The 27,965-nt window shown below is 44.1% G+C and overlaps 1 protein-coding gene across 2 annotated transcripts in view; it reads right to left on the bottom strand.

The window, feature by feature from the left end:
• znrf3 (zinc and ring finger 3) overlaps positions 1-27,965 on the bottom strand; it is a 238,784-nt gene that overhangs the window by 5,006 nt on the left and 205,813 nt on the right. The window contains exons 5-8 of one of the 2 annotated variants that reach the window (XM_060844037.1): positions 18,318-18,428; positions 15,341-15,508; positions 13,348-13,450; positions 8,230-9,924 (exon numbers count right to left, since the gene is read on the bottom strand). In XM_060844037.1, the coding sequence (XP_060700020.1) occupies positions 8,230-9,924; positions 13,348-13,450; positions 15,341-15,508; positions 18,318-18,428 (2,077 nt within the window). The remainder of the gene's footprint in view (positions 1-8,229; positions 9,925-13,347; positions 13,451-15,340; positions 15,509-18,317; positions 18,429-27,965) is intronic. The other variant, XM_060844038.1, reaches the window with a different exon arrangement.

The following is a 27,965-nucleotide window of genomic DNA, read 5'->3' as shown; positions in this document are numbered from 1 at the left end:
CCAGCTGTCCAACTAATTGAGCTAACCACTATGTAAATGGCCATAGATTCAGTGTAACTAAGACTGGACAATCAACACAGCTTATCCAGTCTTCCAAATCCCAGGAACAAATAAGGGAAAGAAGATCATTAACTTTGAATAAATGAAAGGTATTAATTAAATATACATGTCAAATACATGCTGCAGTTGAAACATACAATCATGGTTTTATATTGCAGTTTTGATGCAAACCAACAGAATGTGTTGAAAATAAGGACATTTTAGCTTCTATTGATGTTAGGCTTCAGGATCATCTTATCAGCTTTAAAGGCAACATCGTTTCAGCTCTCAAGTTCTCTTTCACATACTGCCAAGCCTTAAGTCTAACCCTGGTTGCTGAGGAGGTTCACAGAAAAGTATACTGTAGACCTGCTTTATACCAAAGGTCCTAATGTGTCTAGACAGCAGTAAATTAAAAAGTGAAGTGTATTGTGGGTTTCAAGTTGCTATTTATGAGGACTTAAAAATAGCAGGTGCTGGAATCTTAAGAGATGCTGCACATTTTCTCGGTTAATTCACTGATATTATTCTAGCTGCTGTTACTCTTTGAACTGGTTTTTATGCTGCTTGAGGCCAAAGGAAACCTTCTGGTTTGAATGTTGCAGAGCATTTTTGCAGCCAATAGATTGCTTTTGAAGTGTAGCCACTTAACATAGGGAACATATAAACTTGCTTCTGACTGTATTTCATGAAGAACTTGGTAGGCACAAAGTAATATTTGATGCAGTAAATCAATCTTATCTGCTTTGCTAATTTTAACAGCATGATTGTCTGTGTAATTCATTGGTTTCCATTGATGTGACTCCATTGGATGGTGCACTCAAGGTCTGAAGGATGATTCCATTCACCTGTACTTTGAGTCACACCATCCCTTGGTCAGCAGGCGAGACTAGGCACTTTCGTTATTCACAGTCGAGGTTTGAAGAACATCCTCATAAAATAAGTTGTGCAATAAGCGACTTGGGGAAAGATTAAAAACTGGAATTTCCACTTGGATAACCTCCCTCAAATGCCTACTGTCAGAAACGATTTTCTCAAATTAAAATCCAATACCACCCCTCCCCCCCCTCTCCACCTCATGATTTGATCCCATTCCCACTATCAGATGGGGACTCTCAAGTGGGTTCTTAAATAATAAGCTTCCTCATTTCAGGCATTGGCTGGGATTGGGTGTTCATTGTTTAGGGAGTTGAAGAGTATCAGTTTTCCTGTTGGCTATCTCTGTGGGCCTTGGTAGAAATTCTAGGTGTCATCGCTTTGTGGTACAGCAGCCTGGCACCATTCACTCTCCTGGACCACACCTGAAGAATATTCAATTCAATGAAGAACTCAACTGCTGTCAGCTCGTGTGAAACTATTACACCATAAAGATTTAATTTGAATTCTGTTGTGTGTTTCACAAAGACATCCTATTCACAGGGTTATGAAGAATAAATTCAAAATTAACTAATAAAGCTCCCAATTTTAACACTTTACGTCGAAAACTGGAGTAGGAGTAAGCTCTTTGACTCTGATCTGCCATTCAGTGTGATCATGGCCGATCATAAACTCCAGGTACCCGTTTCCACTTTCTCCCCATATCCTTTGATCTCTTTAACCCTATGAACTATACTGAACTCCTTCTTGAAAACATTCAATGCTCTGGCCTCAACTGCCTTCTGTGGAAGTGAATTCCACAAGCTCACTATTCCCTGGATGAAGAACCTTCTCTTCATAGCATTCCTCAATAGCTTTACCTGCATCAGTAAACTGTGACCCCCCTGGTTCTGGATTTCCTGGTCAGAGGATAAACACAAGAAGGATGTTCCCAATTTAGTTTCTACAAAATCCCCCCTCTCATTCTTATAATATATTCCTAACCGATTCATGTGTCAGTCCTGCCATTCCAGGAATCAGTTTGTATAATCATTGTTGGACCTCTTCCACAGTCAGACATCCTTCCTCAGATAAGGAGACCAAAGCTTTCCCACAGAAAGGCGAGTGGAAACTTGGCCCAGGGTATGTGAGGAGCACCATCTCCTCTAACCACACACACACACACACACACACACAATCTCTGCCTTCTGCTGTGTCCTGATCTTCCTGTTCGGGAATCTGATCTGATTCAAGTGGGAGTCGGACTGAATTTAAGGAAAGGAGGTTTGGTCGTTAGGCTCAGCTCTACGTGGCTTGATTCTTCCAACATTCACCAGGATCATGACTCTCCTCAGGATCAGTGCGGATAGCAACGTCCCCCCTCTCTGCAGTCAGAAATGTTAACTTTCAGCTTGAAGCAGAGCAGGCTAAGAATGATTGATGTACAGTTTTTGATAAAGAATATCATCTCCCTCACAGTGCTTTATCTTTTTTTTTTACAGGAAAATGTCATAACAACACCATTTCTCATTTTTAAAAATACTCAGCTTGGTAGGCAGGATAAGGGAGGTCACTGACATGGAAATGAGCATAAAGTTCACAGTGTGCAAGGGGCAAGACAGGATCTTTCCAAGCCAGACGCCAATATATCTTCACACGCCATTGCTATGCTGATTCTCCAGTTCGTGCCCAGTTGACGTGCAAGAACTAAGCTTCTGAATTATTGATCATTTCGAGAGATGGAGATTATTTGCTAAGGAAATTAGGTTAACACCGATTATTTTGTGTGCAGAAGACAGGCAAAGTGAATAATTTTTTTTTCAATTGTATTGATCAGATTCAAACTAAGGTGGCAACACTGAAAGGATGGTGATCTTGATTAAACCCAACCCATTCCAGCGTCTTGTTCAGAAATACAATTGCAGATCTATTCACCACTTTCCTCCTCTATTGCCCATATCCTTGTAACAACCAACTGCTTCCTCAATGATTCCACGGCATTTGCCTCCTCTAGTCCATCATAAAGTCTACTGGTGCATTTATCACTGTTTAAAGAATGACTTCTTGACAAACGTTTCACCATACCCTGTATGGTGCTGAAAATGTGTTGCTGGAAAAGTGCAGCAGGTCAGGCAGCTTCCAAGGAGCAGGAGCATGAGCCCTTCTTCAGGAATGAGGAAAGTGTGTCCAGCAGGCTAAGATAAAAGGTAGGGAGGAGGGACTTGGGGGAGAGGCGTTGGAAATGCGATAGTTGGAAAGAGGTCAAGGTGAGGGTGATAGGCCTGAGTGGGGGTGGGGGCAGAGATGTCAGGAAGAAGATTGCAGGTTAGAAAGGCGGTGCTGAGTTTGATGGATTTGACTGAGACAAGGTGGGGGGGGGGGGGGAGAGGGGAAATGAGGAAACTGGAGAAATCTGAGTTCATCCCTTGTGGTTGGAGGGTTCCTAGGCGGAAGATGAGGCGTTCTTCCTCCAGCCGTCATGTTGCTATGGTCTGGTGATGGAGGAGTCCCAGGACCTGCATGTCCTTGGTGGAGTGGGAGGGGGAGTTGAAGTGTTGAGCCACGGGTGATTGGGTTGGTCCGGGTGTCCCACAGGTGTTCTCTGAAACGTTCCCCAAGTAGGCGGCCTGACTCCCCAATATAGAGGAGGCCACATCGGGTGCAGCGGATGAAGTAAATGATGTGTGTGGAGGTGCAGGTGAATTTGTGGCGGATATGGAAGGATCCCTTGGGGCCTTGGAGGGAAGTGAGGGGGGAGGTGTGGGCGCAAGTTTTGCATTTCTTGTGGTTGCAGGGGAAGGTGCCGGGAGTGGAGGTTAGGTTAGTGTGGGGGATGTGGACCTGACGAGGGAGTTATCCTACCCTACCACATCACACCAACCTTTCAATACTATGTTGTTGCAATGTGGGTGACACTGGAAAGGGGCTTTTTTATTTTGCACATCTCTCTGTGAGGCTCTTGAGAGCCAACCACAGAAGGGTTGAACTGAAAGGAGGGGCAGCAACTTCACTTCCCCAAGGACTTTAGTGAATGAGGTAAGTTTCGATGACAATCCAGCCACCTTTCATCACCATTTCCCAATGTTAAGCCATAAAAGGCCAGATTTGCAGAATTACATTTCAAAAGATGAGCTCTAAAAGCTTCAGTCTAGTATAAATACTTCCCACCGTTTGGCAATGCAGAAGAAAATGTAATGCCATGAAACGAGGATGTCTGCAAGCTCTAGGCAAGTGTCAAACAATTGCACACTACAAGCTCACGCCTGTCCATCTCTGAGGATCCAAGTAGACAGTGGCTCCTAAGCTCACTGCATTGTAACAGAATCTGACAATCCTCAGTTAGCGAATCTCAGTCAATCACTTGTACCTCTAGATCTAAGATGGAAATGTGATCTTCAATTCCAAATCCTAAATGTGATATATGGATTAGGTGAGCATCTTGTGGGATAGTGGATCTAGCTCTGGATTCTAGCCCCACCTGCCTTGGAAGTGTGCCATAACAGGTTGATTAAATTAATTACAAGAATTTGGCGAGTGCAGGGTTAATTCAACACCAATGCTCTTGGCAGAGGACAAACCTGACAACTAAGGCCTGGAGAATGATCCTTTAGGCAAAGCAACACAGTTCCCTCTTATTATTACCATCAAGAAAACACATCAGAGCCCTCACAGGTAGGGAGAGGCGAGAGGAAAATGGAACATTTAATGCAAAACTCCCCCTTTCTCCAAAGATTGAAGTGGGTGGACAACACACTGAAGACTGATTGTGTCCTTGCAGTTTTCCCATGATGTTCCGGACAGTGCTACCAAGTATCGTGACTCCAAAGAGCTTGTTTAACCATTTAATGTCACAACTGGGCTGCTTAACAATTTAGGAAAGTAGCAAAGTTGACTAATGGCATTGGTAAGCTAAAATCGGCCCCTGAATGCTGCAATTAACTCAAAATCAGCTCTGAATGTTAACCCAATATAATGAGAAATTGAGCAGTCATGTAGCTTTTCGCAACTTGAGTTTCGACAACGTAGATAAATGTTACTCTTGGAAACGTCATGCCCCTCCAAGTTTGAAATAATTATAAATGGAACAGAACAGGGTAGCCCCGTTTTGATGATGCCACACCCCATGCCACCCAATTCTCTCGACTGGGCAAAAAGGAAGAAAAGGGAAAGTTATAATTTGTGGTCAACACGGATATCATTACCATCAGAGATTTGGGATGGAAGATGCATATATTTCAAAGAATATCTGGCGTATAAACAGGCTGTTCAGCCCTCATGGTATATTCTAGCGTTAGTGCTCAACTTGAACCTTTGCCCATTTTCCCTCATCATATTCTGTCAATGTAACCCTCGATTCCTTCTCCCACTTGAATGCCTTTCCAGTTTGCTAGTGAGTTCACTGTTTCATTATTATCTGGGTAAAGGTGTTCCTTCTGAATTTCCTACACATTCCTTGGTGACTACCGTACATCAATAAACTCTTGTTTTGCTCTTCCCTACAACCGGAAACATTTCCTCCGTACCAAGTCCATTTAAAACCTTCCATGATTTTGTGAAACCTCTGCTAACCCACCCCTTCAGTCTCTTATCATTTTCTGAGAGGGATGACAACCTGGATTTTCATCCTCGTAACAGGGAGTACGAGTCGGGAAAATTCCCAGCTTTGCCGACCCATAACAAAGCCTGAAAAGATGGGGCTCTCTTTGTGGGTGGTTGAGAGTGACACGGTGATGTTGGCAAATGCAGGTCATGGTCGGGTCAGCCGATCCTGGAGTACATTTCAGGGCAGCCATGCTGTTGGGTGTTCAGGTAGGGTGTTTAAAAGGCACACAAAGGTGCTTTGGAATTGCACCTCAGTTATAATGAAAAAAGGCCGCTAAGCCCCTCACACTTCAGACTCACCAGACCATCTCGTGCCCTTCTATCCACTTTCCGTGGCTTCTTATAGCCTGCCACATCAAGCTCTATCCCTAAACAACTCCCAGGGAACTTCAGGCGCCCCATACCCCAAGCTATGTCACTTCCTTGCCCATTCAAACACCATACATTGGATAGAACCAATGCTCCATATAGTGACAACAGGATGCAATACAATAATTATGAGTCATTTATTCACCTATCATTTTCCATTTCTTTAAAAAAACATCCATTGCTACAGGTAGGCAAATAAAACTGTAAATTATCCAGACCCTTTAAAATAGTAACAACAGAAACTGCAAGCAGTTGAGCACATTGTGAAATTGACAAAAGGGATCATGGAGCCAGAGCTTTCCTTGGGGCTTAGATGTTTCAGCAGTCTAATCCCTTGGCTCTCTGACAATAATGCATTATGGGATGTGGGAATGGCATACTTCGAATGGGGGCACACAAACCTCTGAAAAGATTCCCTCACCCACACTAAGGTTCTGATGACAGTTCTGATGTGCCGTGAGCTTTGACTCTTCCAAAAGACGGCCTGACTCATCTGTAGGGGATTGGACTCTATCCATTCCAGCATGGAGCTGAGCCAGGTTGGGATACAGGATGAAGGCCTGTAATCCAAACCAGTCTGCCCCCTTAAAAAACATTCCAAAACTCATGAGCCCTAGGAATAACCCCACCCCCCCCATGCCTCATATCAGTAACCTTTCTGATAGGTAGGTTGTGGAGAGGGAGGGGAGGAGTGGTGGTGGTCTCAAATCAATTGAAACTGCACTCATAGGCTGCTTCCAACGTTTTAACTGTTAATATAAATTATCTGTGCTCCCCCGGTGAGCATTTACACTTAACATTTGATTCCTGCAACTCGGATTAAGCTCCTTGGAATAGTAAAAATGCCTGAATTCAGTGCGAATTTTGAATAGCCCCATTGAGCTCAGGTTTCTTGTCAGTGTGATTCAACCCTCCGACCTCCCATTAGACAGGGAGGAATTTCTCCAGCCAGAGGGAGGTGAATCTGTGGAACACATTGTCACAGCGGCCAATCATTGAGCGTATTGAAGACGCTTGGAGATAGTGCAGACTGCAGTTGCAGGAGAGTCAGAGCCGATAAAGTGTGGAAGTGGAAGTCAGGCAGCTTCTGAGGAGCAGGAGAGTCAATGTTTCAGATCAGAGGGTCCTGGCCTGAAATATCATCTCCCCGGCTCCTTTGATGCTGATTGACCTGCTGTGCTTTTTCCAGCCCCACACCTTATTGACAGTGTATTTAAGACAGAGATAGATAAGGTCTTGGTTAGTCAGGGGTTTCAGGGAGAGGTAGAGGAATGGCAGACCAGACTTGATGGACCATAACAACACGATGGTTGGAGGAAGAGCGCCTCATCTTCCGCCTGGGAACCCTCCAACCACAAGGGATGAACTCAGATTTCTCCAGTTTCCTAATTTCCTCCCCCCCCCCACCTTGTCTCAGTTGAATCCCTCGAACTCAGCTCCGCCCTCCTAACCTGCAATCTTCTTCCTGACCTCTCCGCCCTCACCCCACTCCGGCCTATCACCCTCACCTTGACCTCCTTCCACCTATCACATCTCCATCACCCCTCCCCCAAGTCCCTCCTCCCTACCTTTTATCTTAGCCTGCTGGACACACTTTCCTCATTCCTGATGAAGGGCTTATGCCCGAAACATTGAATTTCCTGTGCCTTGGATGCTGCCTGACCTGCTGCGCTTTTCCAGCAACATATTTTCAGCTTTGATGGACCAAATGGCCTAATTTTGCTCCAATACCTTATGGTCTTATACCCCAATGGTAACACTACGGTCTGCTGGAAAATGGAGGCTGGATTTCCAGATGCAGGTATCCGGACATTTTGAAAGGATTCTGGGGTCAGCTGAGTCGGTGGAGGTTCAGCCCCATGCCCCTGGGCATCGCCACCCATCAGTTTAATCAATGTTTCAAAATACTCAGCTTAAGCATTGTTTAAAGTGAAGAAATGAGCACACATTTAAAACAGAGGATGAGCAAACTCTCTTTTCTCTCAGAAGTCCAAACTCTCTTTGGAATTCCCTTCTTCAAAAGGCACCGGTTTCAGAATCTTTAAATATTTTTAAGGCAGAGGTAATTAGATTCTTGGTTACAAAGGGGATTAGTGGAGGTAGAGTACAACCTCTGTTATCCGAACATCAATTATCCAAATTTTGGATTATCCAAACAAAATCTCAAGGTCCCGAAGCTTGGGTAAACTCTGTTATCCGAACAAAACACTCCCTGTCCATGTCATTGAGATAAACAAGGTTGCCCTATATATAGGAATGCAGAGTTGGAGTAAAAATCGGATTAGCCAAGATCTTATTGAATGGGAGAGCAGGCTCAAAGGGCTGAGTGCCTTAGTCTTGCATTTGTTGGATTCCAAGGCTTACCTGCTGAATGACCTCTCATGGTAGACTCGTGCAGCCCGGAGCAAATGTTCTGGAAGGCGGCCTCTTGGTCAGGCAAGCCTGAGAGAGGGGGCAAGCTGGCTCTCCGCGTTCTCTCCGGCTCCAAGGGCGTGGCCCCCGGCCTGCAGAGCTTGGTGGCCTCGCAATCCTGAGACGTGGCTGTGTCGCCATCTGTGTCCTCGGGGATTATGGGAATGCGCTGGCTCAGCTCGCAGAGGCCGGGGAGGTTGGCTGAAATGGAGGAGGAGGCTGGGTAGTATTCATGCGGCGACTCGTCGGCTAGGGTGTACTGCACACTGACTGCATAGTCCTCGGCAAAATGGCTGCCACGTCGTGCCCGTTTCTCCTCATAGAAACAGCAGGGCAAGCCCTCGTAATTGCCTGCCTCGGTCCGGCACGACGGGCCCGTGTGGGGAACACTGTACAAACTCTGTGATGCAGCCCGAGAATCCGCGCTCGTCCCACACTCGTCACAGCGCCGCCCGCTCAGCAGCGAGAAGCAGTGACCCTCTACTCGCCAGTCCTCGGCCCCCTTGCAGTCCAGAGGGTGGGTTTCGCCGAAACAATGAGCACAGGCCTGCTGAGGGGCGGCTGCCCCAGCCACCTCCGGCCCACACCAGCTCTGCGTACTGTCCGCAGTAGACCCAGAGGAGCAGTCGGGCCTACCTTCTGAGGTAGAAGCGTTCGAATCCCTGTACTCCAGTGAGGAATGGCTGCTGTAGTTCATGTCCATGCTGCAGTTTGACAGATGGTCTCCCGGCGATGGGGCCTGGAGCAGCCTGCCTTCGCCACCGGGTGACGGGCAGCTGTAGGCCGGCAGCTCATCCTCCTGAGGGCCCGGGGTCAAGGAGCGCCCTACCCTGCCTGAAGCCGAGTCCAGGGCCCGGCAGGGGCTGCGGCTCCGATAGACGTAGGGGTCGTAGTCGCTGCTCAGGGAGCTGCGGAAGGTCGAACAGCTGCCATAGACGCCCTGGTTGCTGACCTCGGTGCAGTCCAACATGGAGTCACTGGAGGAACAGTGGCACTGCCTCGAGCTACTGCTACTACTGCTACTGCTGTCACTGCCGGGGCAGTCTGCCAGGTAACCGCTGCAGACTGATCGATGATTGTGGTAACAGCTGAAGCTTGAGGTGCTGCCTCCGTCCAGCTGGGAGGATGGTGGAATGTGAACCACAGTGGGATACAGCATGCTCCCACTGGACTGAAATGCACGGGAGGCCCCCTTGTGATTAACAATCCCCGCCTGAGATTCTGTCTGGGGATAGCTGAGTCCTTGAATGTAGTAATGTTGATACATGGTTTCATACTGGGAAAAGCAAGCTGCCCTTGAGTAGCTCCGCCCACTAAATTTTGGCCTCCTGAGGCCGTGGGCCTGAGGATAGGCCCGATGTTCCAAGTTACAATGATGAGTGCTCAGACTGTGGACGGGCGGGTAACTCCTGACATAGGAGCTTGACTGTGCTGCTGGGTATAGGCCCTGGTCACTGTGCTGGTCCACTGTTAGCACAGTGACAGGATTTCCACGTGGGTCCATGCTGGTCCTGGTGGGGTATGTGGTCAGCTGGCTGGTCCTGTGAACACGCCCAGGGTAGTGGACAGGAAGCACCACTCGCTGCCTGCTGCGGCCTTGGCTCTCAGCCTCCATGCAAATGGGGCCATTGCTTTCCTTCTTTCGCTCTGTGGAGAGAAAGTGGCAGTGGTAAGCAATGTTTCATACTGTTATAGATTTCAGTGTCAAAGTTCCGTCCTGTTAACATCGACTGAGCATATGGCTGCTTCTTACCAGTTGTATCCTGGTTTTCTTTTTGGTTTCTCATTGATTTACAGGATTAGCCCATCTCTAATTGCCAGGGGGCAGTTAAGAGTCAACCACATTGGTCTGGAGTCACAGGTAGGCCAGACCAGGTAAGGATGGCAGTTTCCCTCTCTAAAGGACATTACTGAACCAGATATATGTTTTCCGATAATTGACAAGGATTCATGGTCATCATTAGTCTCTTAATTCCAGACTGTTTTTTTAATTGAATTCAAATTCCACAATCTGCCTTGGTGGGATTTGAACCCAGGTTCCCAGAACATTACCTAAGTTTCTGGATTAATAGTCCAGTGGTAATACCACTAGATCATACCTCCTCCTTTATATTGCCATTAGGTCTCAATAGCATGTTGCTATTGTACGTAAAGCTGTCCTGGTCCTCCTGGACCACAGGGCTGCCTTCTCATTTGAAAGAGGTGATTAGTAGTGGCTTAGCCTCCTCAGGTGAGGGGCAGGTTTGAGAAGGTGGGAATTGAACCCCACGCTGTGCTGAAAAGCAGCCATCCAGCTAACTGAGCTGACCAACCTCTTCCCGGTTACAATTCAATATCCTAAAATCTTAATTTAGAGATGTGGTGAGGGACAAGTGGTTTCTGGAATCAAGACTTCTGCTGGCCTTGAAGCACCAAACTGTAGAGTGATGGGGTCACTTTCACTCCTCTCTGTCTATGTGTCAGTGGCAGCACATTTAGAATGCTGACCACCCCCACTCCATGCTGGCCCATTCCCAAGCCCAACAATGCCACTGATCAACTGGAACTCATTCAGGTTGGTGTGCAATGTTGAGGGAATGCTGCACCATTGTTTCTCAGCACAGACATTAAACAAAGATCAAATACCCTGGCCAACAGTTCCCCTTGAACCAGTACTACCTAGAACAAGTTGGTTGTCTCACTGAATCTGCTGCACCTTTGTATGACCTGATCATTTTAAAATGCTACAACACCGACAAGAAAATCAGACAGGAGGAAAACTAGGGGCTAATTCACTCTGGGTGCACTACTATCCAAAATGCATTGCACTTGAGTGTCTTATGATTAGTGGGCATGCTCAGTGCTTGATTATAAGCTCGGGTAGCCCAGCATTCATTTGTAATAATCCTGTGACCAGAACTCTATCTTCTGGGCTTCATGTCTGCTCTGATCTCTTCGAAAGCAGGGCTAATAAAACACTTGGTGAGAGGAGACCAGTTGAGCTGCTTTCATTCACAATAAACTGCACAGTTATAATGAACTTCAGTGGATCTGAATCACCTCAATTTGTCCTCCAATGACAATAAGAAATAGCCAGCATACTGTGCTTCCCCCATGAGGGTGGGTCACCTTAACTAACTAAAGCAAAGTAACTTCCAACCACTTTATTCTATTCGCCAATCTCCTTCTGAAGCCAGCCAAAGTTTGCCGGGGTAATGTTCTGTACTGACACCTCGCAACCTCCGCCAGAGTCCCAGTTTGGCAGCCAGGCCACGTCTCGTGTTTTCATATATCTCCAGTTAATGATCTGTAATGAACAGAAACTTTCCTACACAACGGGCCAGAGATATGAAATGACTGCTGAGAGAAGCTAATGAATTGGTTCTTGGGCAAGAGACCAGTAGCATCATAATAATAAAAAAAACACGCCAATAGGCTTCAATCCAAAAGCTCTCCATTTCAAATGTGCCCTTTTCCCAAAATCCTTCTCTGGAAAATAGTCTAAAATTCCAGAATAAAATGCATGAATATAGATGGATGAGGAACAAAGATTGGGTTATTTTATGTTTATTGGTGACATTTGTCGCTGACTGAACCTTTTTTGTGGGAATCCTGGAGAGATATCAGCTGGCCAGTTCAGGACTGTGCAAATTTCCCTTTTCTCATTCCAACCAACTTAAATATTTTGGTTACTTGTGTGTCAAGTGCATTGTAGGAGAATGGAAAGCTTCGTAGTCAGTGCCAGTGAAGGATGAGGGATTCCATTCAGACCCGTGAATGTTCCCTACCCCAGCCTCATATGTCCAGCTGAATAAAGAGAGACATGCCATACTTGCTGAATCATCAAGTTATTAGGCTGCACTATCAGTTTATGTCCTCTCGAAATTAGATAACGTTTATTTAAACGGTGTCTTTTATTAGGAATTAGTATTTTTGAAGTGAGCCAATAGCACTGTAACAATGTAATTGCTGATGACCCTGTTTAGTGTGTGCAAAGACGACTGCGGCTGATGCATTTCCCATCCCAACATTCAGACACCACGGCTCCGTTAACTCTATCTTAAGGGTCACAAGTTACACTCAGACTGTGATAAGTCTGTTCCCTGCCTCCAATGGGAGTTCCTGATGACCCGTAGGGAGTGGAACTTCCAACCAGCCCAAACAAAGTCTTTCATGTCTTTTCTAGCCTGGGAGTGCACTCAGCCATTAGAACCCCACCCAGATCCTTGGGAGCTGTTTTCCTGAACAGATCAGATGTACAAGTCTGTAAACGGCCTCTGGCTCAATTCTGGGACACTGGACAGGGTCACAAAGCAAGCTCCAAATACCCCCAGCTCCATTCCAAATCTGCCTCTGAAAGTCACATCCTCTACACTGGCTGCACCCTTAGTATTTCAAATGTCTGTCAGATCACCAAGCCCAAAATGGATTCCATTCAGAGCTGTGAATGTTCCCCACCCAGCGTGAACTAACCCAACCCCAAAATGGATCCCAGGACCAGAACAAGAGGTAGTGATTGTAAAGAGATCATTCTGCTGGACCTCATAGAATATGAATTCCCGGATTAACAGCGCCAATCTGCTCCAATCAGGGAGCCCTGGCTGACTGATATAAAGGGTGAGTGTCAGAGATACTCTGACACCTGACTCTGAATGAGGCAGTCCAAAGATGTGCAGGTCAGGTGAAATGGTCATTCTAAATTGCCCAAAATCAGAGGGAAATGGGTCTGGGTGGGTTACTCTTCGGAGGGTCGGTGTGGACTTGTTGGGCCGAAGGGCTTGTTTCCACACTGAGAGAATCTAATCTAATCTAATCTAATCTAATCTAATCTAAAGTCAAGGGCTGTTCACATGTAAATATAGGGAAACTTGGTGATGGATACCAGCCTATGTGGAGCTATTTCACAAGAGATTCTCTTTAGACACATTGCTCCACTGTTACCATACCCAGCCCCCCACCATCTGGCAGGTCCTTGCCCTCTTTATTTTCTCAAATTCAAAACTCAACAGCTAAAATAGGTAAGAGTGTTATTGCCTGACCTGCAGGAAAAAGGCTAGGAGGCTCTCCTGGGCTTGGTGGGGGTGGACTTACCGATGATGTTGTGCCTGCAGTGCGGACATGTATGATGCTGGAGGAGCCAGGGGTCCACACATTTCTTGTGAAACCGGTGTGTGCATGGAATGACTCGCAGCTCCTGTCAACAAGAGGATCAGCGCTTAGAAAAGGGGCTGCAACATTTTCAAGCAGAAGATCCCGAATGTGCTAAAAGAATGTAGCAAAGCTATTCAAAACGGCAATGAGTTAAATAAAGAATATTACTGTATTATAAGCAGGTAAGTTAGTTCACTGAGCTGGAAGGTTTGTTTTCAAATCTTCTCAAAACTCACTAACACTGTATTATCCATCGTAAAATACCAGAGACAGCAAATCACCATTCATTCATTGAAAGAAAAACCATGTTTGCCTGACTAACAGGGGTGGGAGCCATTGCCCACTCACTGACAAAACTGTTCACAGAATTTAAGCAACATAAACGGAAATTAAAAAGTGCTTCTAATCACCTGTACAGGACATTACAAAGTACTTTCATTGAAGTACAAATGAACAGAGTTTTTGCCTTCTCTACAAACTGAGAACAAAAAAGGTCAGCACTAAATGCTGTTTGTGGAAGGAATCTCTAGGATGAAGTCCAATTATATTTTAAGAGAAAGAAATGGAATCGATAGGTCAGAGTACCTCCTCAAGAAAAGAGTACATTTGAGTCACATCCTGGTTAACTTCAGTCCCCCTGCTCAGGCAAAAGAAAGGCAGATACCAAACACTTGTGCCTTCCCCTTACCATCCCTTTCCCACACACAGAGATACTACAGGCACCACTTCACTCCGAATTCAATAACTGATAAGATTCTTGGATGGCCAACTTTCTCGGTCACTGGTCACACTCTATATTCAAACACTCTTATAGCTGCACATCCATACTGACTGACCTCGTCTCAATGTCTTCCCATCTCACTTTGTTTCTTCTTTATTTAACTCTCAAAACTGCCATCTGGTGTACAGGCTTCAAACTTCATTTTTGTTTTGCTGGCTTAAAGTGAGTGCATTTCCCTTTGCTTCACATTAGATTAGATTACTTACAGTGTGGAAACAGGCCCTTCGGCCCAACAAGTCCACACCGACCCGCCGAAGCGCAACCCACCCATTTACCCCTACATTTACCCCTTTAACTAACACTATGGGCAATTTAGCATGGTCAATTCACCTAACCTGCACATCTTTGGACTGTGGGAGGAAACCCACGCAGACACGGGAAGAATGTGCAAACTCCACACAGTCAGTCGCCTGAGTCGGGAATTGAACCCGGGTCTCTGGCGCTGTGAGGCAGCAATGCTAACCACTGTGTCACCATGCCGCCCACATCTCGGGAGAAAAATGGCCAAAGGCCCTCACCTGGTTTGCTTTTCATTTCTACAATGCACATGATTCATCTTACTCTGTTCTCCCCTACGCGGTGTTCCCTGTTCACCTGCAGCCTTGTCACACGGACACTACTGACTAATCCCAGCACTGATATTCTGGTCCAAGGTGGAAAACTTCTCTCACTGGCTGCACTGACTTGTACACAAATATTGTAATTGTAGAGAGAATATTGATTCTCAAATTATATTGCTTGCAAAAAGCATGGTACACAGTCCCAAATGCGACATTAACAATCCATCCATAACCATAATGCAATATTGCCTTTGTTCCATGGGACACTCACTGACAAATTAGGCAGTAGACATAGTCCGACACAATTGAAAGTGGAGCCTGATTCACATGAATACTTCATTAAGTCTTTTCTATTATTAAAGAGAAAAGTTAAGGCTCTCTAACGTTCTAGAATTTTCTGGCACATCAACGAAAATTGGGGATTTACTATTTCTGATCAAAATGAAAAGTCCCGCACAAAATTTTATCTTCGTAAAACTTTGATGCTAATGGAGTCGATAGTGGTTCTGAGAAATTCAAAATAATCACATTGTTTTGTAAACACTGTGAATCAAACTGAAGCCAGCTTCCAAATAAAAGAAACATTATCCACCTCTCCATCGACGTATCTCTCCAAGCAGATAGCGCAGTCTGATGTGGAACTGCTACTGAGTGTGTCCGAAGCAGCACAGCTGCCTTCTCTCGGAGCTTTGTTCTTGGATTTGAATTTTCTTGTCTCCATCTTCTCCAGGGCTTGTACTGCCATTCTGTTCATTGAGCTCTGCAGCAGGACAGAAAAATCCTAAGTAACTCACTCCAGCCAAGCTTTGGTTACAGACATTTTTATCACGAGAAGCAGAAAACATAACAAAATTCCTCAAAGCCTTAATCTTCTAATGCTCCTACAGACTCTGAAATACCAAGCTCTAACCGGTACCACTTCAATGTTATTTTTATTTAAAAGTGTTCTCTGATGGAATGTGGCATTATCAACAAGGCGAGCAATTGATGCCATCCCTCATTGCCCTTGAGCGAACTGGTTTGCCAGGTCATTTCAGATGAGAGTGAATATAGTCTGCATTAGTGTGGATCAAGAGGCAGATGTTGACCACACCAGATAAGGACCATCTTGAACCAAATGAGTTTTTTTTGCATCGATGGATAATACTTTTACACTCACCATTACATAAAGTAGAGAGACTGAGAGCAAACGTGGGTCTTTGATTTTTAATCTAGTAATGTCAACACTACATAATCTCTCTACTTCACTTTGTCCTTGCACTCAGCTGTGGTGCTAACCTATGCTAGTTTCAACTAGCTTACCATTTAAACAATGCTGGCAATATTCTATTAGGCTTCATGAGATGTTTATACTCATGATTACTTGACTATAGCACATGTATACAACTCAGCTTTAACTTCGATATAACTATCCTCTCTCACATCAGATGTTTGCCAATTGCAGTCTTGTTGGTGTATGGTCCCATAGGAACCAGAGATATCCTGTCAATTTCCCCAAGTGTCCATTAATCATACATGAACTTTAACAATAACTTGTTGTTATTATTCGCTTATTCAGCTACGAGGCACAAGACTGCAATTCAAAGTCTCACTGCTGGCTGTTCACATAGTTACACTTCCAGCAATAGAGAGGGAGTCATTGAATGTCAATTAGTAGCTATTTCACCAAGGGACGTAGAGGTTAACTGAGGCATTCTTCATTGCCCTGGTTAAAGTTCTGTAACTGAGTATACAGGGGCAAGCAAATCTGAGCCATACCTGGTTTTAGTGACTCAAATACTCACTGGGACATCCCCTGAACAATCTGAGAGTACTCCTGATTTGGATTTGTCACAATCCCCTGTCCCGATTATACCCACATGGAATTAATGGCATCACTTCTATCCACCCGGGTTTTTTATTAAAACGAGGTTCAGATCGGTGTTTCAAGGTTAAGCGAGTCTTTAGAATTTCGAACTGCACAGTGCATCAGCCAAAGCCCACGTAGGTGTGTGTGCTTCAATCCTCACAACAAATGCTTCACTTTGTGCAGAAAATCTCAACAATCAGGATTCAGACCAAAGAAAACCACTGTCACAGCAGGGCAAGCTCTCGGAGGTTTACCATGTGTAACAGAATTCTATGCCTTTTCTCTCTTAGTGGGTTGATGGATGCATTTCGCATCACTCTGTCCTTTGATACACCCTGAAATTCCAACCCCAGAAACTCTCAAAAACACGGCGTTTCGATGGTGATCTGTCCTCGTAGAAGTCCAGACATGCCCTGTGGCAATCCAGATGCGCCCTCTAGGGGCAGCCCTCTTGCTGTCAAATCGAGCTGTTTCCTCCTGGCAATAGCCATGACCTTTACCACACGGCTATCAAGCACTGGATAATCCAAAAATGGTAGCTCCAAGTAAGCAACGCCCCTTGGCAGTAAGCCAGGTAGTAGCCAATCAGCTGACTGATTGCTGGAAGGTGCAGTGGGCTGTCTCACCTCAGCAGGTATCATAGTCCTGGATACTTAATGTGAAAATGAGAAGACCCTAGCACGTAGTCCTCGAATCAGCTGTGTTTATTAAGATGTATAGGGGCTATATTGGAAATGCAACCAGTAGATACAAACAGTGAAGGTACTTGTAGGGATACCCTATAACAGTCAGGCTGAAGTTCTTCTGTTTACATATGTCAGCATGACACAAGATTCCTTGACAGACAGGTCTTCTACATCAATCTCACTCCAGGCAAATGCATTTACCCCAATAAAGCTACTTTTGTAGCATGCAAAGCAAGCTGTTATGCAGGAAGGGAAGAAGATATCTAAGCTGAAGAGAAACATCTAAAACTGCACATGTTTCTTCAAAAAGTTAAAACTCCCTTCTTATGCTGCAGTCGCAGCTCATGAATATTCTATGATTTGGAGATGCCGGTGTTGGACTGGGGCGTACAAAGTTAAAAATCACACAACTCCAGATTATAGTCCAACAGGTTTATTTGGAAGTACTAGCTTTCAGAGCGCTGCTCCTTCATCAGGTGATTGGCAATATTTTAGCTATTCTAAGGACTCCCAAACCTACTCTTGGATCTATATTCAAAAAACATCAAAAGATTGGTGCTAGTACCAAAGTTCAGAAAGAAAAGTTTTGTTTTATAATTAGCAGCAATAGCATAAATTGGATAACATGGACTCATCTCCCATTTACACATCTCTTCTACATTTCAGTTCTGTTGAAATCAGTAGAAACAAAGATCAGAAGTGCAGGATGGATGGCTAGTCTGATTTTGTCTGTTTTGACATTCATGTCTGAAGTCAATGTATCCCTCTTCACACACCATTCGATCCTTTTTCTCCAAGTATTTTTCCAGCTCCATGTCTAACTTGTTGATAGTTCCTAATTCCGCTATCTCGGAATATTTACAGACATTATAGGGTAGTTCAATCTGAATTGCCCAATCATTTTTCACCTTCTAAGTTCAAACTCATTTGAGTTGGTGGAGGTTGAGACCCTTCAGGTTTGGAAGTTTCCAAAGTTGTTAAATAATTCATACTGTTACAATCAGCTGAGAGCTTAAATGATGCAGAACCCTTACCTGACTCCTGCGTTGCTTGAGTTTGATTTTAATGAGTAGAACCAGACAGACCAGAGATACCACCACAAAGAAAGCCAGGAAAATCCCCATGTCAAAGTATTCTGTGGGCTGCTGATAAGATAGAAGGGAAGTGATATGTTAATAGCTGCTGCTAGTCACATTATTGTTAACAGAACTATAATATTGTAAACATCGATCAGCATCAGCCACAAATATTGCAATAACGATGACACAAAACAATAGCAGCGTTGTCCTAAAGATGCACTCACCTTTGCTATCGCATCGGCCTTTAATGCTGTGCTAATATACTTTCTGTGGATATTTCTAATTCCCTCTACCATCAGTAGTGGCAGCTCAGTAACCATCACTGCACATTGAGAGAGAGAGACAATACAGATATCAAATTCCCCCATGCAAAGCAAAATACTGCAGATGCTGGGAAATCTGAAATAAGAACAGAAAATACTGAAATACTCAGCAGGTCTGGCAGCATCTATGGAAAGAGAAACAGTTAATATTTTAGGTTGATGACAACTACGAAATGCAATCCCATAAGAACGGTAAATATTTTGTCAATCCTTAACTTCCTACATCGTAAACAGAATTAGACCTAGTCACTGAGGAAAGTAGTGACTCTGATTATAGAGAAGTTAGAAATGATCTCAAGAGTTCCTATCACTTCTCAGGAAACCGGCCCATCAGATCACTTCTTTATCCAAATTGTTCAAATTGAATATGGATTTATCAGGATCTTAGATTGAGTCATGTTCAGCTGCCTCCTTAATGCACAAGGGGAGGAATAGTTTTGGAAAATGGCACGGCAGGACTGAATCTTCAGTAAGTGGCTCCCAAAAATGATGCCTTTCCAGCCCAGTTAGGGAGTGTATAATGTAGCACGGATCGGAGCACTAACAAACAAGAAAGGTTGCAACTTTGACCATTGATCTTCACTGTTAACATAGTCCAGAGCAGTATCAAGGGAAACTAAAGCAGGCTGGTAACATAGTGACATTACTGGACAGATAACCCAGGGGCCCCATATTAAATTAAAAACCAAAAAAGAATTGCAGATGCTGAAAACCAGAAACAAAAACAGAAATTGCTGGAAAAGCTCAGCAGGTCTGGCAGCATCTGTGGACAGAAATCAAATGCTTCAGGTCCACTGAGCCTTCCTTGGCAGGGGTGTGTGCCCCATATTAATTCTCTGGAAACAAGAGTTCTAACCACCCCCTATTGGTTAGTAGGCAGACGTTTGTACTACAATCTTCTACAGACACAGAATCTACGAACTTTTGAAAAGAAATTGGATAGATCTTTGAAAAAAAAGAGGAAAATTAAAGGTGTTGGGGTGAGCAGGGGAATTTGGATCAGAAACATAATATACAGACTTGTTATGCAATGTGACCTGTTTCTCAGATTATGATCCTGTGATAAAGTTCAAGTCAGCTGTTCAGCAGGGAGTAATACAACAAAGCCATCGTTTCAAGGATGGTCCACTGAATGAAACAAACATTGCATCTTAAAAAATGCACTATTGCAGGGATCAGTTAATGCAGTGCTGAAAATGTGTTGCTGGAAAAGCGCAGCACGTCAGGCAGCATCCAAGGAACAGGAAATTCGACGTTTCGGGCATAAGCCCTGCATTCCTGATGAAGGGCTTATGCCCGATACGTCGAATTTCCTGTTCCTTGGATGCTGCCTGACCTGCTGCGCTTTTCCAGCAACACATTTTCAGCTCTGATCTCCAGCATCTGCAGTCCTCACTTTCTCCTCAGTTAATGCAGTGCTCATTAATTGGGTTTCAAACTCTTCAAACAAACAGAAAGAAACTCCAGCCTTGAATTACAAATCTAAAAGAATATTAATTAATGCACATTTGAAGAGTAAAATCAATCACGCATTAAAGTATTATCTTAAATTCAGCATAGCAATGGAACAGTTGGGTGAACAATGAAGAGACAGCGCAGCTTTGAAACACATTGGCCAGCAGGTGGAGGCCTAACTGCATAGTAAAGCTTCAGTCAGTTATTCATCAGTCTGAGAAACACATTTCAAAGGCATTCTCCTGTCATGAACACATCTTTCATGTCAACCCGCATGCATTTTAATTTCGCAGCAAGGTTTGGCAGACAGAGCGTCAAATTAATGTTTCAGTTACTCTTCTGTGCCACTCTTCACCCCTGCAGAAATCATTGAGGAGGGGTTTTTTTTAAAAAATCTTTTCATGAAAGGATCAGAAAATTAGGTCAAAAGCACTGTATAGTTCAGCAATACTAACATAGCAGTCAACTTTTACAACAGAGCAGTGTCTTTTATTGAGACTAGCTTGGTGGCAGATATCACTATAATTAACGGCAATTCTTATTTATAATGGAATATGCAAATATATTTTCTCTAATTGCTCAATTGAGTTGTCTAATTAAAGAGGCACTTCCTTCAGGAATAAGTGTTCCTTGTTCTTATAAAGAAGAGACAGAGGATGGCTTGTTTACAGCATATGGCATGGCCCTCATTGTATGTTATGATATGATTTTAAATGAATGGGAAAATAATTGCCAATTCATTTTCATTGATTTTTTTCTTTAATTACGTGGAAAAGGAATGTATTTCCTTCCCCAAAGCCTCAAACTAATTCCTCTAAACTCCAGGATATCAATCTAAAGTCACAACTTACATGACAACTATAATGAATCACATTCCACAGATACCATTCCCATGGGACAGCGGCATGTATCAATTAATAGTACATTTGATTGTCTATGTATAGCATACTTACTGTGATAATTGTCAGTACCTATTGTTAACCCCGCTGTCTTTTAAGGGAGCTTATGATAATAGATGCAAAGTTGGCTTTTCTGGAGTTTACTCTGCATAGCTTAACGGCAATGGGGATGGAACGAGAAAATTTCTACCAATCCAATTTGGGGCTTACTAATTTTGCACTATGGCAACAGGCTGGCATAGGGAGATGCGGGAACAAGGCAATAATCAGTGCTTTCAAAACCTGGACTGAAATAGTCAAAACCTTGACTCAGTGAAGTGCAAAAGACAACTCCATCTGGAGGCCAACTGTGGCTACATTATAAGCTGCTGTGTGCATTTTGTCTGGTAAATACTGGAGCCGCTACCTTTGATAAAAATTGCCTTAACTTTTGAGGTGACCAGCACCAATTCTGGTCTTATTTATACTCTTGACTGTCCAAGGAAGACAATAATGCAGGAGTTCTGCTGACAGTGGAGGTAGGAGGCCTATCAGGAAGGCAGCTTTGGTGTTAAAACGAAAGAGTCTATAATGAGAGCACATCTGAAATCAGCAGGACCAGCAGAGCAGGAGAATGATCAAAGAATACACAGGAAAGGTACTTGGAGAACTGGAGAAATTCCTACAATTGAGCAACAGACATTCCCAACTATTCACAGAGTGGATTCTGGAAGGTAGGCCTAACATACGATGAACGGCTGAGGATCTTGGGATTGTATTCATTCGAGTTTAGAAGGTTCAGGGGAGATCTAATAGAAACTTACAAGATAATGCATGGCTTAGAAAGGACGCTGGGAAGTTGTTTCTGTTAGGTGGGGAGACTAGCACCTATGGACACAGCTTTAGAATGAGAGGGGGTCAATTTAAAACGGAAATAAGGAGACACTTCTTCAGCCTGAGAGTGGTGGGCCTGTGGAATTGATTGCCACGGAGTGCAGTGTAGGCCAGGACATTAAATATCTTCAAGGCAGAGATTGATAAATTCTTGATCTTGCAAGAAACTAAGGGCTAAAGGGAGAGTGCCGGTAAGTGGAGTTGAAATTCCCATCAGCCATGATTTAATGGCAGAGTGCACTCGATGGATTGAATGGCCTTATTTCCACTCCTATGTCTTATGGATCCTTGAGACGTGGACAACACTGAAAAACTGCAATTATTTCCCATCTCTGGGTGTTCTGATGGAAGCGATAATAAGCAATCTCCTTCAACCACTGCAATCCTCGTCATGACAGCACTCCCAAAATAGTGTACAATTAGGAATGGACGCAGCCTTGATGGTATATCTCCAAGGCAGGTGGTGTGTGACCTCGATGGAAAGTTCACACAACATTAGATTAGATTAGATTAGATTACTTAGTGAGGAAACAGGCCCTTCGGCCCAACAAGCCCACACCAACCCGCCGAAGTGCACCCACCCAGACCCATTCCCCTACATTTACCCCTGCACCGAACACTACGGGTAATTTAGCATGGCCAATTCACCTAACCTGTACATTTTTTTTGGACTGTGGAAGGAAACCGGAGCACCCGGAAGAAACCCATGCAGACACGGGGAGAATGTGCAAACTTCACACAGTCAGTCGCCTGAAGTGGGAATTGAACCCGGGTCTCTGGCGCTGTAAGGCAGCAGAGCTAACCACTGAGCCACCCACGGTTGCTCTTGGTTTTCTTCATGGTACAAATCCTCGGAGAGGGACTGTCCAAATACTCAGACTGCATACCTGTAGTTCAGCCTCATGGCCATCAAGACATGTTGTGGGCAGCCAGTCACATTATAATGTTAAAGGCACTTCTTGTTGCAATTTCTTGTTGAATTGGTGATGGAAGCAGTGGAAACGCAGGCCTAGTGTATGCTGAGTGTCATGAAAACCGGTATGATACAGCCATCCAAACAAATACCGCATTTTCTATCATAACCCTGAATTGATAAATGTGGCAGAATATAATTTAGATGCTGCTAGTGTATCACAGTGTCTTAATGATACACAGTCTTGTGCTGCTCCTCAGTCTGCCCCCCTTAATAGGGTGACAGTGTGGCACTACATATTTAAAGGAGAATATCCAGCTGGTGAAGACACAAATTTGTCTTTATATGGTCTATTTCTACAATGCTATTGTCAATAGATGTAGTTTGACAGGTTACGTGATGTATTTTAGTCCTTGGTTTCATGACCACTTGATGCAGGCTCAGGTTGGTAGTTGTAATGATCAGGTCTCAGCTTGCTGAGTTTTGACTGCCACTGCATGCTGCCATGCTCGATATGCAGACTGGCTTATCACTTTGGGGTGAGGATGAGGGAACAGTGAGCAAGGTGGCAATTAGCGAGAAGCCTGCTCAATGTTGTTTTAACTGAATATCCGTGGGGCTCAGAGTCAACTTGAAAGACTTCCAGCGATGGTCTCATTCACTGTGCCCTTGCATCTATCCTGCCCTGCCCACTGATAAAGAAGTCTGGGATATCAGCTGATAATGATTCTGTGACACAAGTTGTTGCTTGATCATTCAGTCAGATCGTTCTCTCAGCTTGGGCACCAGCCTTAGTCTGAAGGGTTAGTTTGGCCAATCATCTTCTGCCTTAAAATAGTCTGAAAGCCACAGTCCTGTAAATAGACAACTCTTGGAGATTTGGAGGGGTCACTTTCTGATCAACCTCATATAAAAGTGATTACCTCATGTCTGTCAAGTTACCTCTGAAATCCCATCTAAATGGGATTGAAACTGAGCCAAGAGATGCAACAATGATGTTGACAACAACTCACCCAAGCTTTGTCCTCACGCAGCACGAGAAGCCAATCTGTTCAGGCATCTCTGGTGCAGGTGGGACTTAAACCCAAATCTTCCAGCCCAGAGGTAGTGCACTACCACTCTTCCACAATAGCCCTTAGAAAAGGATGTTCTATCTGAAAGAATTGTTTGTGACCGGCTTTGCATGTTTCCAAGACACTCCTAAATCCTTAATTGTCAATCTGATGCTAACTTTCCATTATTAAGCATCCATCTTGGCAGACTATTGCTTTACTTTAAAATTAATTGTGTCTTTGGTGCGTCTATGTTTTATATTCATGGACCCAACAGCTTCTTTTACATAGAGTGAAGGTGGAAGTTGCCTTCTATCTGATCAGTCATCTTGCTATTGTCGTTATAGCTGGCACGGTAAGACCGTGTCATCAGAAAGACAGGAAAAGCCAGAGCTTTGTGATGTTGAATGTGTTTGTAGATAATTTAGAGATAAGAGAACATCCAGTAAAATAGTTTCCAACTAATTGTCTTTCGGCTGGCTTGCAGAGCTTTATAAATACCAGCTGTCGATTAATCTGCGCTCAAGCCTCTGTAGGAATGTTAAATATGATATTATGCATAAGAGTCTGAAGCCAAATAGATTGCCTTTGATGTTCACTTAAACTAAATTACGGTCCCCGGGGTCAATCAGTGGTCTGTGTGGAGTTAGTGGATCGCTCTGTGGGATTGCTCCAGGACCCTTTGGCGAAGGATGCAGGACTCTTGCTGCTGATTGTTATCGAGCAGGACTTGTTGGAAGTGGGTTTGTGAGGACAGGGTCAGGTATGGTTAAGACCACGTCCTCAGGCTAGTACTGTAGCCAGGCATTTGTGTCTCCCTGACTTACCTGCTTGTATTGAAGTGACTAATTTCGCTCTACAAGCAATCTGGGGCTCAACGTGAAGGGTTGTGGGGGGAAGCATGGGTTCGGAGGAGTGCAAGTGTGAGGTTTGAGACATTACAACGCTGGTCCTTCAGGATCAGTCAAGTTATTAAAAGCCTGCATTTTCACTCTTGAGATGCAGGTGGGGTTTTATTTTCTAAGCAAGCCATTCTCATTCATGTACTGCCTTCAACATAGTAAACCGCCCTGAGGCAATTCATAGGAACGATGGTGAAGAAACATTACAGAAAACAATGGACACTTTGTGATCTTGGGAGGGTGGCAAGGTAATGTAAAAACAGACTGGGACTGACAGGCCAGTTGTAGGCTTTCCACACCCTACACACAAATAACTTGAAAATTTGAAGTGGCATTACAACAATGTTGGAAGAATTAAACGAGAGAGTCAGCTTTTGTGGAAAGAGGTACAGAATTAATGCATCAGGGCAATAGCTTTTCATTAGAATTGGAAATGGTCAGAGAGATGATAGGTTTTAAGGAATGGTTGAGACAGCGAAAGGGAGTTGAATGAGTGGAGAAAGAGCAATGACAAAGCTCTGTGACAGGACGGAATGCAAGCGTGATTCCAGCAGCCCTTTATCAATTTCCCAAGGATTCATCACATACCAGTACATCAGCTTGCAGGGGAAATCACAGCAACAGCACGGGTTGGGAGGATGTTCAACTGGAGAATGGTTAGATGATTCTGGGAAGTTTGGAAACTGATGTTCTCTATCGGCCTCTCTGAGCTGATTCAGAACACTGACATATGGCTTGCAGCAGCAGGTAGGACCCTGACAGCGAGCTTTTGTGTGCCTCCAGTTCAATTCTCGACAGACATCATGGCAACACCTCTTGGCAGTGCTGCATGGGTCTTGGAATCATTTGTGTTCATTAGCATGGCCTTAAACTGCCCTGATTCCAGCAAAAGATGGGCTTTGGTTGCAATAATCAAGTAGGGGAAGGATATTTTCTTGCTAGACTGATACAGGTTTTGAACCTGGGTGCTACAGGCAAGACCCTGACTTTCTGCAATATTCACTTATCTTCCAGTCCTCTTTGCTTTTATAAACACATCGATTTCGAGTGCAGCAGACCAGTGACAAAGGGTTGAATGCACAACAACACAGAGCAAAATATAAGCCAGACCACATAAAGTTTAGGTTGATCAATTTAACCCCCCAAAAAAACTCTTTTTATGCCTGCTCTCAACTGTGAACCATACATATTGGCAGGAATTGTCTAGGTCAATTCTACTGTTCAGGACAACACTCTCACAGTTATTTTGAGATTACCATCTAATGTGTGGTCAGAAGTAATATTAAATCAAAGAGATAGTAAGCAATAGCCATGTAGTGGATCGAATCTAGTTGGGGCTCCATTCAAGGACACAGCGGAAAAATGTCAGACCGCCCTGGTGGGGAACGAAGGTGTTGAGGATAGTCCTGGTGAAAAGGAGACAGTGATGGACAAAAGTTTGGAAACTAAAAATGACAGGGGAATTGGAAGAAACAGTGATTTGGAAAGGAGAGACTGGACAGGGCATGGTATCAAATCAAAGATGGGCAAGGAAACCTCTTGTCGATTATCCCTTCCTCCCCCATCTCCCCCTTCCACTTCCTCCCCCACCACCCCCCAAACCTCCCCATGGCTGGTAAATCAGTAATCCATGCTGAACAGCAAAAGCAGGAAGTACTGAGGGTGGCAAGGCCATTGAATGTATTTTTCAATGTCCATCACCAAGTGTCCCTCATCAGCACCACTGTCAAATCCTAAAGGACATAGCTACTAGACCGGACCAATGACAGGCAGGTGGTAAGGCAACTAGCAGGAGGAAAAACATACTTGACCTTATCCTCACCAATCCTCTGGCTGCAGATGAATCTGAGTGAGTCCTGGCAGGAGTGAGACAGTTCACGTGGAGACAAAGTCTAATCTTCACATTGAGGATACTCTCTGTGGTGTTGTGTGCTAAATGGGATAGATTTTAAACATATATAGTAACTGGGAAATAAGATGGGTGCTAGGGAGGCATGGGTGGGAGAACATAAAGTACCAGAAGAACGAGGTTAGAAAGCAGTAACCAATTATGAGTGAACCAAGACACACCTTCTAACCAGTATGCTGGAATTCTTCCAAAGTTGATTTAGAATTTTGGAAATCCAAACAATGGCCACCCACATCCCTGGATGATGAAAGTATGGGGATCTGTGCATACGTGACAACCTTTGGTTTCAGAAGTCAGAAAATGGGCCAACTTGCATTTCTCATGCTTGGGATGAAATCAGTCTCACGAACTGTGCTTTTTTCTCCTCACATGCTGCCAGACACCATGTGTATTTCCAGCAATTTCTGAACTTATTTCAGGTTTTCAGCATCTGAGATATTTTGCTTCTTTTTAAAAAGAGTGATTCTGTTTGGTACAATACTGGTTTGCTATAGGCACTGATGACCACCTTGCATTTTTAGCTACAACTTACTTTTGATCTTCCATCCATTAGAAGGGATCAATTTGGTGCAGAGACCACAAACATTGTGGTTATTAATGTTACATCAGGAAAGATTATGGGAAGATTTAATATAAGCATTCAAAATTCTGAGGGATTGTTGTAGATTAAGGGATTTTGAAGAAACTGTTTCTACTTGGAAGGTAGTTAATAAACAGTTGGTAGAGAATTAAAGTCTATTAAGTAGATAGCACAGAAACTTTTTTTAAAACTACAAGGTGAATGTTCTAGAATGCGCTTCCTGAAAGGGTGGTGGAAGCAAATTCAGCAGTAACTTGAAAATGGGAATTGGATACGTACCTGAAGTGAAATCTTTGCAGGGCTATCGGAGAAAAGCAGGGGTGTAGAAGTGATTGGAAAAGCTCTTTCAAAGGGTTAGCACAGGTGCCATGGACCCAATGGCCTTCTTCTATGCTGCATGATTCTTTGGTTTTACTCAATCTTGCTTTAAAAGAGCAGGTTTTTTTTAAACTTCTATTTGTTACCATTGGGTGAAGCATTCATAATGACTTCAGCTGTTAAAACAAATCAGAATTTAACATGGGCTTAATAACTGATGATCTCACAGCTAAGGAGGCTAGAGAAATGCAGATCAGACGCATGAGTTTTACTGTTGTGGAGTGAATTGAAAGGATTGTTTGATGTTTGAGGTGGGGCTGGGGGTGTAAGTGAGGTCTGCAGATGCTGAAGATCAGAGCTGAAAATGTGTTGCTGGAAA

This window comes from Hemiscyllium ocellatum, chromosome 24 (assembly GCF_020745735.1).
Source record: "Hemiscyllium ocellatum isolate sHemOce1 chromosome 24, sHemOce1.pat.X.cur, whole genome shotgun sequence".
Taxonomy (NCBI): domain Eukaryota; kingdom Metazoa; phylum Chordata; class Chondrichthyes; order Orectolobiformes; family Hemiscylliidae; genus Hemiscyllium; species Hemiscyllium ocellatum.
The sequence above is the reverse complement of the archived record's forward strand: the minus strand, read 5'-3'. Positions and strand labels throughout refer to the sequence as shown.